General features: G+C 39.4%; 1 protein-coding gene across 1 annotated transcript; it reads left to right on the top strand.

The window, feature by feature from the left end:
• The first annotated feature begins 15,663 nt into the window (after positions 1-15,663).
• On the top strand, positions 15,664-16,398 carry LOC137724900 (transcription factor bHLH131-like protein). The gene is made up of 2 exons (XM_068463553.2): positions 15,664-15,888; positions 15,991-16,398. Exons 1-2 carry the CDS (start codon positions 15,664-15,666, stop codon positions 16,396-16,398), a joined length of 633 nt encoding a protein of 210 aa, XP_068319654.1.
• Positions 16,399-17,566: the final 1,168 nt, after the last annotated feature.

Genomic DNA, 17,566 nt, shown 5'->3' with positions numbered 1-17,566 from the left:
CAAAAGACAAACCAAATAATTGATACATTTGGATTAACACACCAACACTTCGCCAAACCCTTATGTTTCAAAAATAAAAAAAATTTACGTACCAAACACCTTGAATAATCTAATTTAATATTATATCATGAACCAAACGATCATTATGAGTCAGTGTAACATTAAGTAACGTATCAAACTCCTGGTACATTACAAACACACTGTATAACGTTTTTCCAGAGAAATACATTTCAAAAATAAAAAAACTTTACTTACCAAATGCCTGGAATGATCTAATTTAATATTATATCATGAACCAAATGATCATTATGAGTCAGTGTAACATTAAGTAACGTATCAAACTTCTGTTACATTACAAACACACTGTATAACGTTTTTCCGGACAAATACGTTTCAAAAATAAAAAAACTTTACGTATCAAATGCAATGAATGATCTAATTTAATATTATTTCATGAACCAAACAATCAATATGAGTTAGTGTAACATTAAGTCACGTACCAAACTCCTAGTACATTACAAACACACACTGTATAACATTTTTCCAGACGGATACGTTTCAAAAATAAAAACTTTACGTACCAAATGATCAATACGAGTTAGCATAACATTAAATGACATACCAAACTCTTGGTACATTACAAAGTTGCAGTCCAATAATGTACCAAATTAAAAATGTTAACTGGTCCATTTGAGCCAACGCACAAACATAAATAATATGGCATAAAGTCAACTTATATTCTCAACAGAGCAATGAAAATTACTTGCAAGTACGTTTCTACTAAACCAAAATAAATATAAAATATTATCCTAATGAAGGTCTAGCAAAGTGCATTCTCAAAACGCAATTGAAAAGATAGCAATCACCACAATGATGCCTTATTCGACTAGTACTAATATAGTAGCATTTTGCCTACTGTTGGCTCCAATTAAATTCATCATTTAAAAGACTGCTTGCTATTGTAGCTCTCATTTCCTTCATGTCATCGTCTTCACAATGTTCAAAAACGGGTATGCCAGAAGCCATGCTCTCTATGATGTTTACTATTCTTAGCTGTTGGTAGCGTCATAATGTACCTGAAACATTTTTAGTCAAATAATTTGTACCAATATAGATATATATAGATATATATATATATATATATATATATAAATTCTAGGCTGCAAGATGTCCACACGAATCATATATATAGCACACTACACGAATCATAAATTCTAGGCTGCAAACGTACCAAAAGCTAGGCGTCAAACTACGAACATGTTTACCAATTAAAAATTGTGATAAAAATCTTAGAATTCAAAAGACTATCAAAACCAAATAGCATATAATATTCATGTTCAAGCACACTACAAGAAGAGATGTACTAGTACGCTAACGAATGTACCAATCATAGCCTTGCTCAGGACCCTCAACTTCTTATACTAGCTACGTACGTTGCGGTGTAACTCCTAGCAAGTTGGATGGATCTAAGATCCAACCGAAGCTCCATATGGGATTCTTAATTCGATTAATACTAAAACCCTAGTTAACAGTTTAGCTAATACACAACATGCATCGACCCTAACGCGTGAATCATTTTTTTTAACTCGATAACAGCTTCAGCTATACCTAGATTAATCAAGTTTTCATCTTTTATTTTTTTTGTTTAATCAAAACCTTCGACTTTGAAAGACAATCAAAATGAACGCACCCAACTGATAATTGAATAAAAATCAGTAACTGGAACTTGAATACCAACGTTGACCTAAGTATGAAAAGAAGGCTTCTGAAACTTATGGTATGTTCATAGGAAGGAAGTGCCATTGGAAAATAAAATTCACTAGAAAAATAACATTATTAATATCCTTAAATTCAAATCCTTATGATATTCAACAAGTATTCTTCTCGGATTAAAACTCTGAGACATTAGTTAGCAAGAATATAGGAAATTTGCGTGCATTTTGGGGTGAAGAAACTGGATACGACAAAGAAATATGTTAAAGGCTATGACAAAATATGTAATTTAGGTACATTACAATGGGTTAATTAAAGTACACATGGCACCAAAATTGTAGGAGAATGTTTAATCAAACTGTTAAATTGAACAAATGATTAATCTAAGAAGCCTAAAAATGAGGGGTCTATATCAAAACGCCCCAATTATTAAACTGATTAAGTTCTAAATTGTTCTTGGATGATTGGGAAATGGACCCTCTTCGGATCCCTTCCACCTAATTCTTCTCATCAAACAATCCGGGCCTTTGAAATTTGATCCAACGGCTAAAGTTATTATAACTTTTAAAGTGGGCCTATGTTTTTAGCCGTTGGATCAAATTTCAAGGGCCCAGATTGTTTGATAAGGAGGATTAGGTAGAAGGGATCCGGAGAGGATCCTTTTCCAGATGATTGTGTGTTGTTGGGAACAAATGAATAGCAAAGAAGATAATTTTTTTTTATTTTACACGTGGTCCAATATCCTAGTGGATAGGGTATTGGACTTCCACTTATGCGTCCTGAGTTCGAAACTTTCTCTCCTAAAATTAGTCATTCTGTTAAAATTTTGTTAATATTTTTGTTAGTGTCATAATATGGTCACACTAATCCAATCATATGGTGCTACATGGATTAACTATAAAAAACTATTTTTTTTAAGATTTAAAACTAAATGTAAAATAAGAAATTAAAAACAAAAACTAAAAGAAAAAAAAGACATCATCATCTTCATCTAGGTATGCTTAAAAAGAAAAGGAAGGCACCATGACACTATTACAGCTCTTGGCCTCCCTGAACTCACTCCTCATTCTCTCTAGTTGGTTATAATCCTATCAAATTTAAATTGAATTTGGATTCAATTTTATCAAATTTAGGTTGAATGTTTTTTTTCAATTCGGATTATGGGATGTGAGAGAAATGTAAGCGGTGAATACTCGTCAGTTGGTTCACTCTAAAAAAAAAAGTTATGTTTTTTAATAGTTAATCCACTTGGCACCATGTGGTTGGATTAGGAGGACCACATCGACATATTAACAAAAAATATTGACGAAATTTTAACGGAAGGACTCAATTGATGTGCGATAATGAAAGTCAAGGACCAAATTTATCAATTTTTGAAACTCAAGGACCAGAATGAAGAGTTTGATCAATTTTAGGGACCATTTGCTATAAAAACCCTTCTTTTATGTAATCTACGTGTCACCATTTTATTGGATTTGTGAGTCTTACACACAAACTAACGGAATAATTGACGGAATCTAAACAGAATGACCAAATTGATGTGTGGTGATGAATGTCAGGGATGACATTGATTGATTTTAAAATTGAGGGACCAAATAAAACCAACAATAAATGACAAGAGTGTGAGAGAAGTGATCAATCATAAAATAGGGGAAAAAAATAAATGGGTACCATATTTAATATATAAAACTCACCTGGATTCAATTGGTCTTGCAAAATTGCAAGAATTTTGAAACTGATCTTGCACAAATACAGAAAAGTAATTGTTCTCTAGTACAAGAGGGTAAACCAATTCCCCGATACCCATATGGGTATGCTCTCTAGTGCGAGAGGATAAACTAATTGCTCTTCAGTGCGAGAGGGTAAACCAAATCTCTGACACCCATATGGGTTTGCTCTCCAGTACGAGAGGATAAACTAATTGTTCTCCAGTGTGAGAGGGTAAACCAAATCCCCGGCACCCATATGGGTTTGCTCTCCAGTGCGAGAGGATAAACTAATTGCTCTCCAATGCGAGAGGGTAAACCAAACCCCTCGCACCCATATGGGTCTGCTCTCCAGTGCGAAAGGATAAACTAATTGCTCTCCAATACGAGAGGGTTAACCAATTCCTCGATACCCATATAGGTCTGCTCTCTAATACGTGAGGATAAACTAATTGCTCTTTAGTGCGAGAGGGTAAACCAATTCTCCGACACCCATATGGGTATGCTCTCTAGTGCGAGAGGATAAACTAATTGCTCTCCAGTGCGAGAGGATAAACTAATTGCTCTCCAGTGCAAAAGGGTAAACTGAATCCCCGACACCCATTTGGGTCTACTGTCGAGTGCGAGAGGATAAACTAATTGCTCTCCAGTGCGAAAGGGTAAACTAATTCCCCAACACCCATCTGGGTAAGCTCTCCAGTGCGAGAAGGCCACATAGCTCAAAAGATCAAATGCTTGAAGATCAACTAGGCATCAAATGGTCAAAAGGCAGCGGCCATTTTTGCACTTAACAGTTCGCTCATCCGACACTTCATCTTCAACAGCTCCGATCTTGGCAGCTTCATCCTTAACTGCTCTATCTATAACAGTTGAGAAATCAAACTCAAGCAGTTTTCTCATTTTTGGCAAGCAGCCCAGACATGGCAGCCCAAATCGTTGCCCATGCCACTCCATTTCCTTGGCCCATGCCGAGCCAATCATTGGCTTCAATCAAGCCGAGCAACACAAACAATGACCCCTGCCACACCACCTTCTTGGTCCATGCCAAGTCAACTCCTGGCCCCTGCCAACCGACATGCCGCACCACCCCAACAGCTGCCCCGTGGTAGCACCTCCCAAGAATAAGACAAGGAGAATTAAGTTTTTCTTACATCGGTGCGGGGTGAAGAAGACAAAGAAATCAACAAAATATGGTTCTTTGCACAGGCAAGCAAATAAGAGTGCTAGGGGAGGGGGAACAAATATCCTCTAGCTTTCTCTATTTCTTGTAGGGATAAATAATTGCCTTCCGAAGTTGATTTAATCCCCTACTTAAGGTAGGCTTAAATAGGCTTTGGAGGTGATTTATTTCCCTTTCCTAGAAGAATCTAATTCCAAGTCCAAGAGAGAATCTGCATTACAGTTGGGGATCTCTACACCTGTTGCCATTTCCTGCGAGTAGCCTAGCAGAGGCATTTATGGAGCCAAAAATAATCAAGAGACGACACATGGATTTTTGGGGCAGAAAGGACAAAATTACCCTTGAGGATCACCAGAATTCTCACGTGCGAGCAGTGGACAATCATCCCATAATCAAGTCAAAAGTGCCCAAAATAGGTATTTATTCAAAACATATTTCATCCATCTTCTCCACAAGGTAACCCCCAATACATTCCTTTCAAATTATGTTAATTAGCTAATTAATAGATTTATTACCTAATTAATCTATTAATGGCTAATTAAATTACCAATTAACTACAAAATACACTCTAAAACACCACAAAGGGTCGGCCACCTTCTTCCCCAAGGAGGCCAGCCATGCCCTATATATACTACCTCATTTTCTCTAAAAACCTAGGTCTACACTCTTGCTATATACTACTCAAAATTCTCCAAACACTTTTCCCTCAAAATTCTAACTTTGGCATCAGAGGTTTTTCGGCCAAAGCCACCCCCCCAACAAAATTCATCGTGGGTGAGTGAGGCTATTGGCCTTAACCTAAGGTGTTATTTGTTTTGTAGGTGCAATTTTGTCCAAGAACAAGGAGGAAGAAATTTTCATCCACAGGGCTGGCCGGGGTGTGCAGAAAAGCCCAGCCATAGTTAGCTTCGAGGTTTTAGGCTGGGGTAGGTAAGCCCAGTAGCATCTAGGGCTACCGGTTTTTGGACCAGGGACACGGTAGGGTAAGTCTAAGAGAGTTGCATGTCTCTTTGGAGTTAGGCAGGGGCTAATGGCCTGTGGAAATCTACCAGGCCGAAAACCTAAAGTGTCTTGCATGCGTAGTAAAGCCTAAAGGGCTGCTGCCATGTGGTCCAGACACGGTGGTGAGTGGCGGCTCATGCTGCAAAAAAAAAAATCCCATTTTTGAATTTTATTTTTTTCGGACCATTCTAGGGTTTGAAGAACCCTAATTGCTTCTAATTTATTTCTATACTTTGACTCACAAATTCCACATAGCAAAATAAATAATTGTGTAATGCATGAAACATGTATATATATATTGACAATTGTATGAAACATATACAATATATATATATATATATATATATATATATTTATATATCGAAGGGTAAATATAAATATAAGGGGTTCATGAATCATGGGGAATGTTTTCATGCTTCATGATCGTTTTAAATATCTTACTTTATTTTAAGCACACCTGAATACAAGCCTTTGAATTTTGTAGAAGGAAGCCTCTTCCACAATCCTTCAGTTTCTTAGCTTCTGGCAAGAGCGTGCTAATAATGTGTTGTAGGACTAATTTACTGAACTATTCTAAGGGAATAGAGAGGGGGAGGCCGGTGGCAAGAGAGAGAAGAGAGAGATTTAATTGTGATGTGTGTTGTATTTCACCCCATTGTGCCTTTATTTATAGTGGTAGGGCAGGTTAATTCCTTACCCTAATAGGTTACAACTCTAATAGGATAATATCTAACCCTAAAGAATATTCCTAGATATCCCCAAATATACTAGGATTTACACAATCACATTCCTATATTAAATATGACTGCACCACTTGGTGATTTCTTAATGAAAACTATTATTTTCTTTGGACACCCACAGAGTTTTAAAACAAACAATGTGATAACCAAGCGACTAATGAACTTCGCAACTCTTGAATTTTATTTTATCATGCTTATCTAAACTTTGGGACTCTTCCTCATATTGCGTCTGGTTATAGTGCAAATTTTGCTTCATGGAATAAAAGAACCATTCAGTCACATGTAGACAAAGAATTATGCCATCAGCGGAAATTCTCAAATTGAAGATAAATCCTTCATAATTAATACAAGGAAAACGAGTGTCCAAGGGAAATGAAAATTTGAGTGTCCATAGAAATAAATTCATAAAAGTAGGGGAAAAAAAAAAAAGAAAAAAGAAAAAAAGGGTAATTTTGAAAGTAAATTATTTTGGATGTCCAAAGAAATATGTCATAGTAAATTGGGTGTCCAATGAAGAACAATGTACACACAACCATACATTTCATAGAACTCCACTAGTTTTGAATCATTTCAAGGAGAGAATGAAAAACCCAAACCTAGCCCAAAAACAAAGAAACCAAAATTTAAAAATTCCAGCCATGCTCCAAATAGACTTGTCTAAAACTACGCAATCTATAAGAACTTCAAACTGGCTTTAGATTCATAAAAACTAATTCTACAAGATTAGTTTCACAATTTATGCACTTCTGCAATATCAGTTTCAAAATTTTCTGCACTTCTGCTATATTAGTTTCATAATTCATGCATTTCTACACGATCAGTTTTGAAATTTTCTGTAATTTTGCAAGATCAGTTTCAAGATTCCAGCAATTTTGCAAGATTTTCGCACTGGAGAGCAGACCTAAAAAGGGTTTTGAATAGATGTTGTGGACAGTAGTTGAGGAAAGCTAGACTGCTGGAGAATTGAAATAATCTTCAGCTTGCAAGGTCTTGTTTGGCGAACTGCTTGAGACTTCGAACTGCTTGTGGAACCCACGTAAGGGTGTAAGTGCAGCGAGCTTCTCCGAGAATTATTGCGCCATCATTAGGTGTTTCGTCGTGTGCCTTTTTGAGGCTTGGTTGACGTGAGCAACATGGCAAAATCGGCATGGTTGGGAGCCGTGGTGCAAGATTGGCTCAGTTATGAACCATGATGATAGGTCAATGGCTGCTGGGAGTCGTAGAGCAGGTAGGCACGGCTGTGAAAGCAGGGCTTGGGTCAGGTTGTGCGCAGTAGTAGGAATTTGACCACTAGGTCCGTGATGCTTGGCTATTGATGATGTGATGTTTTAGTATTGAATTATCTGGAGTGTTGAGAACAAGGCCTGCCCCTGATTCTTGGTAGTTGGGCTGATGTGTCATTCTGGTACTCGTCTGCCCTTGGTGCGTTATTAAGCTGAGCTGTTGTTTGTCGGAACAGAAGTAGTCTTTGTATCCGGTAATCTATGTGGGGTAGTCCTGTCTGCTTGATTTTGTCATTAAAAGATAACTCGCTTAGGTTGGTCATGTCTCATCAAAGTGCCTTGTCAATAGCTTCGTTGCGCGAAAAATCACGCAATCGCTCGGTCAAAAGCCTTTCTACTTTTTCCTGAATTTTCCTTTGTTGGGGGTGGTTGAGCTCTCGGCTGTCCCCAGTCGTGACATGCTGGTCTAGGCTGCTCATCCATGTGTTCGGCTTGTTTACGGTGCTGTTGCGATGTATGTGGTATGTTCCTAGCAGACGAGCAGGTAACTCGCACGTTGCTGGTTGAACTTGAGCCGGATTGAGTAACTGCTTCTCTCCGTCCGCTGTGTTGCCTACTTTGATGTGAGGTGGATGATGCTCATTGCGGGCCTTGCCACGAATGAACACTTCGCCTGGAAGGTTGCTTATGTTGATTATCGGAGTATGGCCCCAACCGTGAGTGTATGTTTATCCATGGGCCTAACTGAGAATGCACGCTTCTCCACGGGCTAAGACAGAGGGCCCAGTCAGGATTGTACTCCATTAGAACGCTCGATTCGTGACTGGTCAAGTGGCTGCTTGCTAGGACGCTGCTGGAGAGATTCTTCGTCTGCCCTTGTCCTACATTGCATCTCGGTGCGCTACAAGAGCTGATTCACCAAGGTTGTCTGCTATGCAAGGGCACTCGTTAACTCTATAACTTGTCGAGACAAGTGTTGTTCTCCATTTGGGTTGGAAGAGCTTGAAAGAAATGTATCTCATTGAGCAGTAAAAGTGTGGTAGACTCCGGGCGCGAGATTTGAGTTGGGAAATGTCAAATTCGCAAAACAATGTGGTGAAAATGCTCTCGATTCGATCGTTGGTCCGGAAATTTGGAGTTAGGATAGTTGAACTAATCTTAAACCGATTTGGGCTGCTTGGAAGGCCATGGGAGTAGGCTGGGCCATAGAAGTGGGTTACTCGGCGGGAGAAGGCTGCGCTACTCGGCGGGAGTAGGCTGGGCCACTGGAGTGGGCTGCTTGGCGTGTGGAGCATGCGGGTGCGAGGCAACGTGTTGGGCGTGAAGTGACTTGGCTCGGCTTGGCAACGTGTTGGGCGTGAAGTGACTTGGCTTGGGCCGTGACCTGGGTGTCATGAGCCTTAGATGGCACGGCTCGGGCTGTGGTGGTGACACCATGGACCTCATCGTGGTGGCTACCGTGGTAGCCACTACGGTGGTTCCCGTGGTGGAAACTCGTGGTGGTGATGCCACTCCACTTATTGTCACATTTAGCCTCGTGGATCGCTGCGGTCCCATCTCTTGAATATTGGAATTTTCACTTTTTGAATTTTCTAAATTTCTAGCCATTGCACTTCTTTTTTACATCTTATCAAATAATTTTTGCAAATAGAAAATTCTAATAATAAAAATGTACGAAAAATCTACAAATGGACAAGAAAAGTAGAAAAACCTTGGATGCGAGAGTCTTCTACGAGTGTGGGACTCAACTCTCAATGAAAGCACCGATTTGTGAATGCAAATTTCTTCCTCCTTGTTCTTGGACAAAATTGCATCTACAAACCAAATAACACCTTAGGTCAAATCCAATAGCCTCACTCGCCCACGATGATTTGGGAGGGGGGGCTTTGGCCGAAGAACCTCCGATGCCAAAGTTAGAATTTTGATAGAAAAGTGTTTGGAGAATTTTGAGTATTTAGCAAGAGTATAGACCTAGGTTTTTAGACAAAATGGGGTAGTATATATAGGGCATGGCCGACCTCATTGGGGGAGAAGGTGGCCGGCCCTTTGTGGTGTTTTTTAGTGTATTTTGTAGTTAATTGGTAATTTAATTAGCCATAATAGATTAATTAGGTAATAAATCTATTAATTAGCTAATTAACATAATTTAAAATGAATGTTTTGGGGGTTACCTTGCGGAGAAGATGGATGAAATAGGTTTTGAATAAATACCTATTTTGGGCACTTTTGACTTGATTGTGGGATGATTGTCCACTGCTCGCGCGTGAGAATTCTGTTGCTCCTCAAGGGTAATTTTGTCCTTTTTGCCCAAAAATCCACGTGTCATCTCTTGATTATTTTTGGCTCCACAAGCCCCGTGCTGGGTGTCTCCCTCCCATGCCTTGTTTTGGCCTAAAAACCAGCATCCTTTACTGTTGGTGTCACATCCCGGCCTGGGGCGGGTCACTTCCCGGGCCCGCTCCACCACCGTAGCACGATATTGTCCGCTTTGGGCTTACCATTCCCTCACGGTTTTGTTTTTGGGAATTCACGAGCAACTTCCCAGTGGGTCACCCATCATGGGATTGCTCTAGCCTCATTCTGGCTTAACTTCGGAGTTCTTACTGAACCCGAAGCCAGTGAGCTCCCAAAAGGCCTCGTGCTAGGTAGGGATGAGAATATACATATAAGGATCACTTCCCTGGGCGATGTGGGATGTCACTATCACACAAACAATTGGTGTTACCAATTATTCCGTAATTGGTCTGGAGTTTAAGTTCGTGAATGAATACAGGTCTGGAGTTTGTAGAATCCGATCACTACTTAAGTTCTGTAAAGAGGACTTAATCGAAGAGGATCTTTTAGAGAAGACATATTCGACCTTCAATTGCCACCAATATTGTTCTGCAGCAACAATAAAGAGCACAAAACTTCACCAAAATTTGGGATTTGATTTCTATTTTACTTATTGCTAAAAAGAAGAACTAGCTTTTGATGAAAAATTATCAAGCTCGACCTACTAGCTCGAACGTTACGCCTGAAGCACATGCGACTAATTCTGGTAGCCACAAATGTCAAAAGAATTATCGTGGTTGTGGACACATGCATTAGCACCAGCCATGGGCATAAGGTCAACAGAGCAGAGGCCCAGCCAAGGGAGGAAATTTGACCTAGAAGCGCCAACCCCTTGCCCTTAAAGCCATAAACTTCAAGAATAAGTGAAAAGCTACCGTTAAATTGGATTCCACTGCAATGGATATGTGCTACCACTGTGGATCAAAGGATAATTGGTCACATGTATGTAGAGCTGCCCCTGGAGCCATTGTCGAGTATCATTCTTGTCGTGAGGCTAACTTTATGCATGTGGAACATCCCGAAGATACTACCACATATATGGAGATGATAGATTTTCAGGAGGCATCAACTCCTATCTAGACATGTTTATAAGGTGTTTTCACCCTTAGTGGCTGAACCCACTAAGAGTGGCCGAACCCCTACCCTATTTTTCTAGGATTATGGTTTAATTTTTCAGCCAGTTTTTCTAAGTCTTTGGAATAATTTGTTTGGTTTTGGCTTGTTTTGAATTATGGATATTATTTCTCGATTGATTAATTGAATGATTGGAATTATATTTATGCATGTGACCGATTCAATTAATTTACTTTTAGGTATGACTAGTGGGGAAGTTAGTTGTCTGGTTGATAGTGCTACCACGCACACCATCTTACGTGAGCGACATTATTTTACTAACTTCGTACCTAAAAAAACACCTCTGAGAACATTCTCAGGCTTATCCAACTTGATTGAAGGATATGGAAAGGCCCGCATAATGTTGTCTAATAGTAATGTCTTAACCATTAAAGAAGCCCTCTACTCTCCATGTTCTGGAATAACGTTGCTGAGTTTTAGAGATATTTGAGATAATAAATATCATATTGAAACCACTGAAGAGAATGGTTCTGAATGTCTTTGCATCACTTTTTATAAGTATGGCTAGAAGCGTATTCATGAGAAGCTAGAATGTCTCTCGAGTGGGTTGTACATCACAACCATTCGCAGCATAAAGACCCATCATGTGGCCGCCCTGTGCCTGGGTTCCAGAACACTTTGCTACTTTGGCATGACCGTATGGGACATCTCGGACGTAACATGATGCGCGTTATCCTCAAATCATCATATGGGCATTATTTATCTCCTTACATTGGATTCTCACCTTGCAAAGCTTGTTCTTTAGGGAAGTCGAATACTCAACCCTTATCTACAAAGATTATTCATAACCCTCATAAGTTTCTTCAGAGAATTCAAGGGGATATTTGTGGACTTATCTAACCAACATGCGGACCATTTAGATACTTTATGGGGTTGGTTGATGCATCGACACGTTGGTTATATATCAACTGTCCACATACAAATATTGCATTTACGAAACTCCTAGCTCAAATTGTTAAGCTTAGGGCTCACCACCTTGATTATCTGATCAAGTCGATTCGACTTGATAATGCTGGAGAGTTTACATCACAGACCCTTGATGATTATTGCATGTCACTTGGGATTAAATTTGAATATCATGTACCCTATGTTCACACCCAAAACGGTTTGGTAGAAGCTTTCATAAAACGCCTTCAATTGATAGCTTGGACTTTAGTTATGCGAACCAAATTGCCGATATCTGCTTAAGGCTATGTAATATTGCACGCAGTTATGTTGGGTCACCTGAGGCCCACTGCTACCCAACCTTATTCACTATTACAGTTGGTTACTGGATACTAGCCTCACGTCTCGCATTTACGTGCGTTTGGGTTCGTAGTTTTTTTGCCAATAGTGCTGCCACTACGCACCAAAATGGATCCTCAAAGAAGAATAAGAATTTATTTCAGTTATGATTCACCATAAATTATTCACTACTTAGAGCCTTTCACAGGAGATCTCTTTACTACATATTTTGCGGATTGTCACTTTGATAAGACATTCTTCTCGTTGTTAGGAGGAGATAGGAACGCCACAAATTGTCATGGTATGCTCCCACTATGTCTTATTTAGATCCCCGCACTGCCCAGTTTGAAATTGAAGTACGTCATATTCTATATCTTCAGAGCATTGTTCACCGTAATATCGCCCTGGAAGGATGAACCGTCCTCGAAGGAGGGGCGCCGCACTTCCTATGCGACCTGGTACATTGGCGACTAGCAAATCTTTTGGTCCTACCTTGAAGCGTGGCAGACCCCCTGGTTCAAAGGATTCACAACCTTGAAAGAGGAAAACAAGACAAACTAGTGAACCTAGTATGAATCTAACCATCACTTACTCATCTATTCCAACGTATGGGGTTATTTTAGATGACGATGATGTCTTAGGCGAGAGAAATCAGCCTCCTGAGAATTGTGAGATTTTGGTCCACTATGTAGTATTGAATGAGGTTTAGAATCATAATGAGATGATTGTCGATGATGCATTTGCGTACACAGTAGCTACTGACTTCATGCTTAGCGATGACATTGAACCACGTTTCGTTGATGAATGTCGACATAGAACTGACTAGTCAAACTGGAAACAAATAATCCAGATTGAACTCGATTCACTTGCGAAATGTAAGATGTTTGGGCCCGTAGCTCCTACACCACCACATGTGAAGATCGTGGGCTACAAGTGGGTTTTTGTGAGGAAGCGTAATGAGAAGAATGAAATAGTGCGATACAAAGCACGACTCGTAGCGCAAGGTTTCTCTCAACGCCCTGGGATTGATTACGAGGAGACGTATTCCTCCGTAATAGACGTTATAACGTTTTGCTACCTTATCAGTTTAGTAGTTTTTGAAAAACTAAATATACAGCCTATGGACGTAGTAATTGCATCTCTATATGGGGATTGATACAGAAATCTGCATGAAAGTTCCAGAAGGACTTCCATTGATTGGTTTAAATAGTTCTAGACCACCAAATACCCTCTCAATTAGATTGAGGATATCACTCTACGGATTGAAACAATCCGGGTGGATGTGGCATAACCGTCTGAGTGAATATTTGACAAGTCAGGGTTATGTGAACAACGAACTATGGCCATGCATGTTTATCAAGAAGTCACATTTTGGATTTGTAATCGTTGTAGTTTATGTCGATGACATGAACCTCATCGGCACTCCCACAGAGGTTGGGGAAATTGTCATTCACTTGAAATCAGAATTTGAGATGAAGGATCTTGGGAAAACTCGATATTGTCTCGGCTCGTTCGGACTCTAGATGCTAAACGAGATCTTTTCCATCCCAAGGAGGATGGCAAACCTATTTTGGAGCTTGAAGTTCCATACCTAAATGCAATTGGTGCTTTATTATACTTGGCTCAATGCACTAGACCAGACATCTCCTTTGCTGTTTAATCTTTTGGCTAGATACAATAATGCGCTTACACGCAGACATTGAAATGGTGTTAAAGACATTTTCCGTTACTTTAAGGGTACAACGGATTTGGGCTTATTCTACACCTATGAATCCTCGAAAGGAGCCGCCGCTCCCTCGGTCCTCAGGTTGATTCTCGCCTTGTTGGTCACGCAGATGCTGGTTTTCTATCTGACCCACATAGGACACGTTCTCAAACGGGCTAGGTCTTTACCATTGGAGACACCGCAATATCTTAAAGGTCTACTAAGCAAACGCTAGTTGCGACTTCTTCGAACTGTGCTAAGATTCTCGCCTTGCATGAAGCCTTGCGTGAGTGTTTTTGGTTGAGAGCAGTCATAGAACATATTCGAAGCACTAGTGGTTTTACTACCGTTGTTGGCCTTCCTACAACGATCTTTGAAGACAATACACCATGTATCGAGCAGTTAAAGAAAAGATACATCAAGGGAGACAACACCAAACACATTGCACCGAAGTTCTTTTATTCTTTCCAGCAACAACATCATCAGAACATTGAAGCCAAGAAAATCCGTTCCCAGGATGGTCATACTCCATTGAGTTCATTACCTTCGTCCCGTATGATATTTGTTTTAGACATTATGCATACTTCTCACTTTTCTCCTTAGTCTATGAGTTTTTACCCGCCTTAGGTTTTCCCATAGCGAGGTTTTGTGAGTTTACTACCAATGCATACTTTCTTTAATTTGAGACTTGTATTCGCCCGTTGTGTTGACGACTTCATCAACTATTCTACCTCAACCGTTGAAGACTTGATGCGATATTTTGTTTGAGTATTTACATACTCAATGGAGAGTGTTGCAGTCATATTTAATATAGGAATGTGATTGTGTAAATCTTAGTATATTTGGGATATCTAGGAATATTCTCTAGGGTTAGATATTATCCTATTAGAGTTGTAATCCTATTAGGATAAGAAATTAACCTTTCCTACTACTATAAATAAAGACACAATGGGGTGAAATACAACACATATCACAATCAAATCTCTCTTCTCTCTCTTGCCGCCGGCCTCCTTTTCTCTATCCCTTAGAGTAGTTAAGTAAATTAGGCCTACAACACCAAGATATTTAAGGTAATTTTCTATATGGGTATAAAAATCTTTTCCTTTTAAATAAAATTAATGAATGTCAAGAGATGAAATTTGGTGTCACAAAGACGTACTATTTGTGTTTTCGTCCTATAGGTAAAGCTCCCTTCAAACATCATTTTGTCAAATAAAATTATTGCTAAGACTAGGCACATTTTAAGCGAGATGATAATACTGACGTAGCACAAGACCAAGACCAATAGCTAGCTAATTGTAAAGCCAATCGAAATTAAAGGTGTGCAATCCAGTATAGAGAATACCCAAATTAATTATATTATATCACAAATTGTATTGGTAATTATAAGAGTAAATTCCATTTATTAGGTTGAATGCGTCACGTACTGACATTTAAATGCAAATATATTCCATCGTAGCATTTATTTGAAAGATTTCGTTCCCGAACACTTACTATAATAAAAAGATAAAATTGTTGTTCCCTCCATTGTTTTCTGCTATTTTTCATGGTTTTACTGCAAAAGGTATGTGTGCGCATGCACGTCTATATACGAGTCATTTTGGTTTTCTACCCTTTCCAATTTATTTTGTTCAATTTCCTTTCAATTTTGATTGGATTTTGTTTTTTAGACAGGACTTTGTTTTTCTAGCCTGATCAAGATATGCAATCCACTCAAAGTTATTATCCGAAGCAAATTAGCTTCCCCAAAGGCCAAGGAGTATTCCCAAAGAATAATATCTACAACAAAAACTTCTTCAAACCAAAATCGAAAGCAGAAGCCAAAGTAATTGCCGCCAAGAAACACAGTGAGTCGGAGAAAAGGCGAAGGATGAGAATCAACGGTCAATATACCACTCTTCGTGCTATCCTCCCAGACTTAATCAAAGTATATTATTTAATTGATTTGATGGAATTTTGTTTGAATGTGTATGGTGTAATATGGAAAATGTCTCGCAAACTTTCCTCACTTAGAATACTTGACATACAGATGGACAAGGCATCTGTGCTTGGAGAGACAGTCAGGAAAGTAAGGGAGCTTAAAAAGGCGTTAGCAGAAGTTGAAGCAGCTTGTCATTGCGGGGACAGGAGGGATGAGTGCGTTTTACCTGGCGGGGTTGACAAGTTAAGTGTCGAACAATGCGAGGGGGAGAAAGGAGGGCTTGTGAAGGCCACATTCAGCTGTGAGGATAGGCTGGGGCTCATTTCGGACATGACAAGGGCACTGAGTTGTGTAAAGGGAAGGGTTGTTAGGGCTGAGATGGTGACAGTCGGTGGAAGGAGTAAAAATGCATTGTGGGTGCAAGGGTTAGGTGGTGGAAATGAAGGGGTGGTGGCGCTGAAGAGAGCACTGAAGGTGGTTATTGATCGCCCTGTTTTGCCAAGGAATATTATCTGAGGAGATTAGACGGCCCTTCTGTAAGACTATGTGCTAACCCTAACCAAAAGGACGCTTGGACAGCCATAGTTGTGTTCATAGGGGACCGAAATTTATTTATCTTTGATTGATTTCTTATTAATTTATCATTAATAGGAATTGATTGTCTGATCTACCTATTTCTATTTTGTGGATCTTATTCACAAAACAAATCAATAAAGATCCAAGTTACAAAACTTGTTCATCCATGTCAAGTAAAGAAGCGACACCCCTTCAGGTTGGAGGGGGGATTGTGCCATGCGACCTAGACATAAACTAAATCACGAACATTGATCTTCATAGAATTTTCGGTAGATAATCTGGCTGGAAAAAGAGTTCACACGAAACCTAGATTACATAGCTAATGGCACATACTTGTAGCTTATCCGTACATGAAAGTTCTTTGAAAATCTATGTCCACATTTTCTCAAAGGAGTGGACACATCCTTGTTAATTGGGTCGTTCCATATGGTAGCTTTAATGAAATGATTAAACATTACAAGCCTTAAATAGGGCATTCCGAATGAAGTCCGGAGAATCCCAACAAAAACAGAAATCGTCCGTAAAAATTAAGGCCATCTTAGCTAGTATATGCGCTGAGATACAAGAGTTTCAGAGGGCCTGCAGATAGGTTGTGATATCCTCACTGATAGGGCTTAGCAGCGAAGAATCAACCCTTGAGTCTTCAATGGCATTCAGCAGTTGTACCGAGTCAGATTCAAGCCAAAGTTGTGCGAAATAAGGCCTACAGCAAGTTGCATTCCTTCACGGGCTGCCAGAAATTCTGCCATGGCCGGGCCAGAGCCATGGGGAAATCAACGAACAAACCCGCAAAGAAAATCACTGGCCTGATTACGAAAGATACCACCAAGGCAGTAAGAATGGACACATCCCTTTCATGCATCGTTCAATTATTCGAACCATTTCTTTAAATCTTAATTCTGTGGATACATCCATTTTATGTTGTATATGCTGAAAAAATTAGAGTACACAATTGTAGGTGTTGGAGAGACAAAGCAAGTAAATTAAAGGGGGTGTAGTCAAACTAAGATTTAAAGGATTTTAAAAGTGATAGATTTGATAGGATTAAAGAGGATTAAAGACTCATACAAAATTCATATGAATTTTTAAAGAATTTGAATGGATTGTG

The sequence above is a fragment of the Pyrus communis genome, chromosome 15 (assembly GCF_041283825.1).
Source record: "Pyrus communis isolate YQ-2024b chromosome 15, ASM4128382v1, whole genome shotgun sequence".
Taxonomy (NCBI): Eukaryota; Viridiplantae; Streptophyta; class Magnoliopsida; order Rosales; family Rosaceae; genus Pyrus; species Pyrus communis.
The sequence above is the reverse complement of the archived record's forward strand: the minus strand, read 5'-3'. Positions and strand labels throughout refer to the sequence as shown.

What these genes read in the sequence shown, in the direction of transcription:
- LOC137724900 (XM_068463553.2), top strand. Translation starts at nt 15,664, where the DNA reads ATGCAATCCACTCAAAGTTATTATCCGAAGCAAATTAGCTTCCCCAAA. An exon ending in TCCTCCCAGACTTAATCAAA is followed by an intron (nt 15,889 to 15,990) that starts GTATATTATTTA and finishes CTTGACATACAG; the next exon opens with ATGGACAAGGCATCTGTGCT.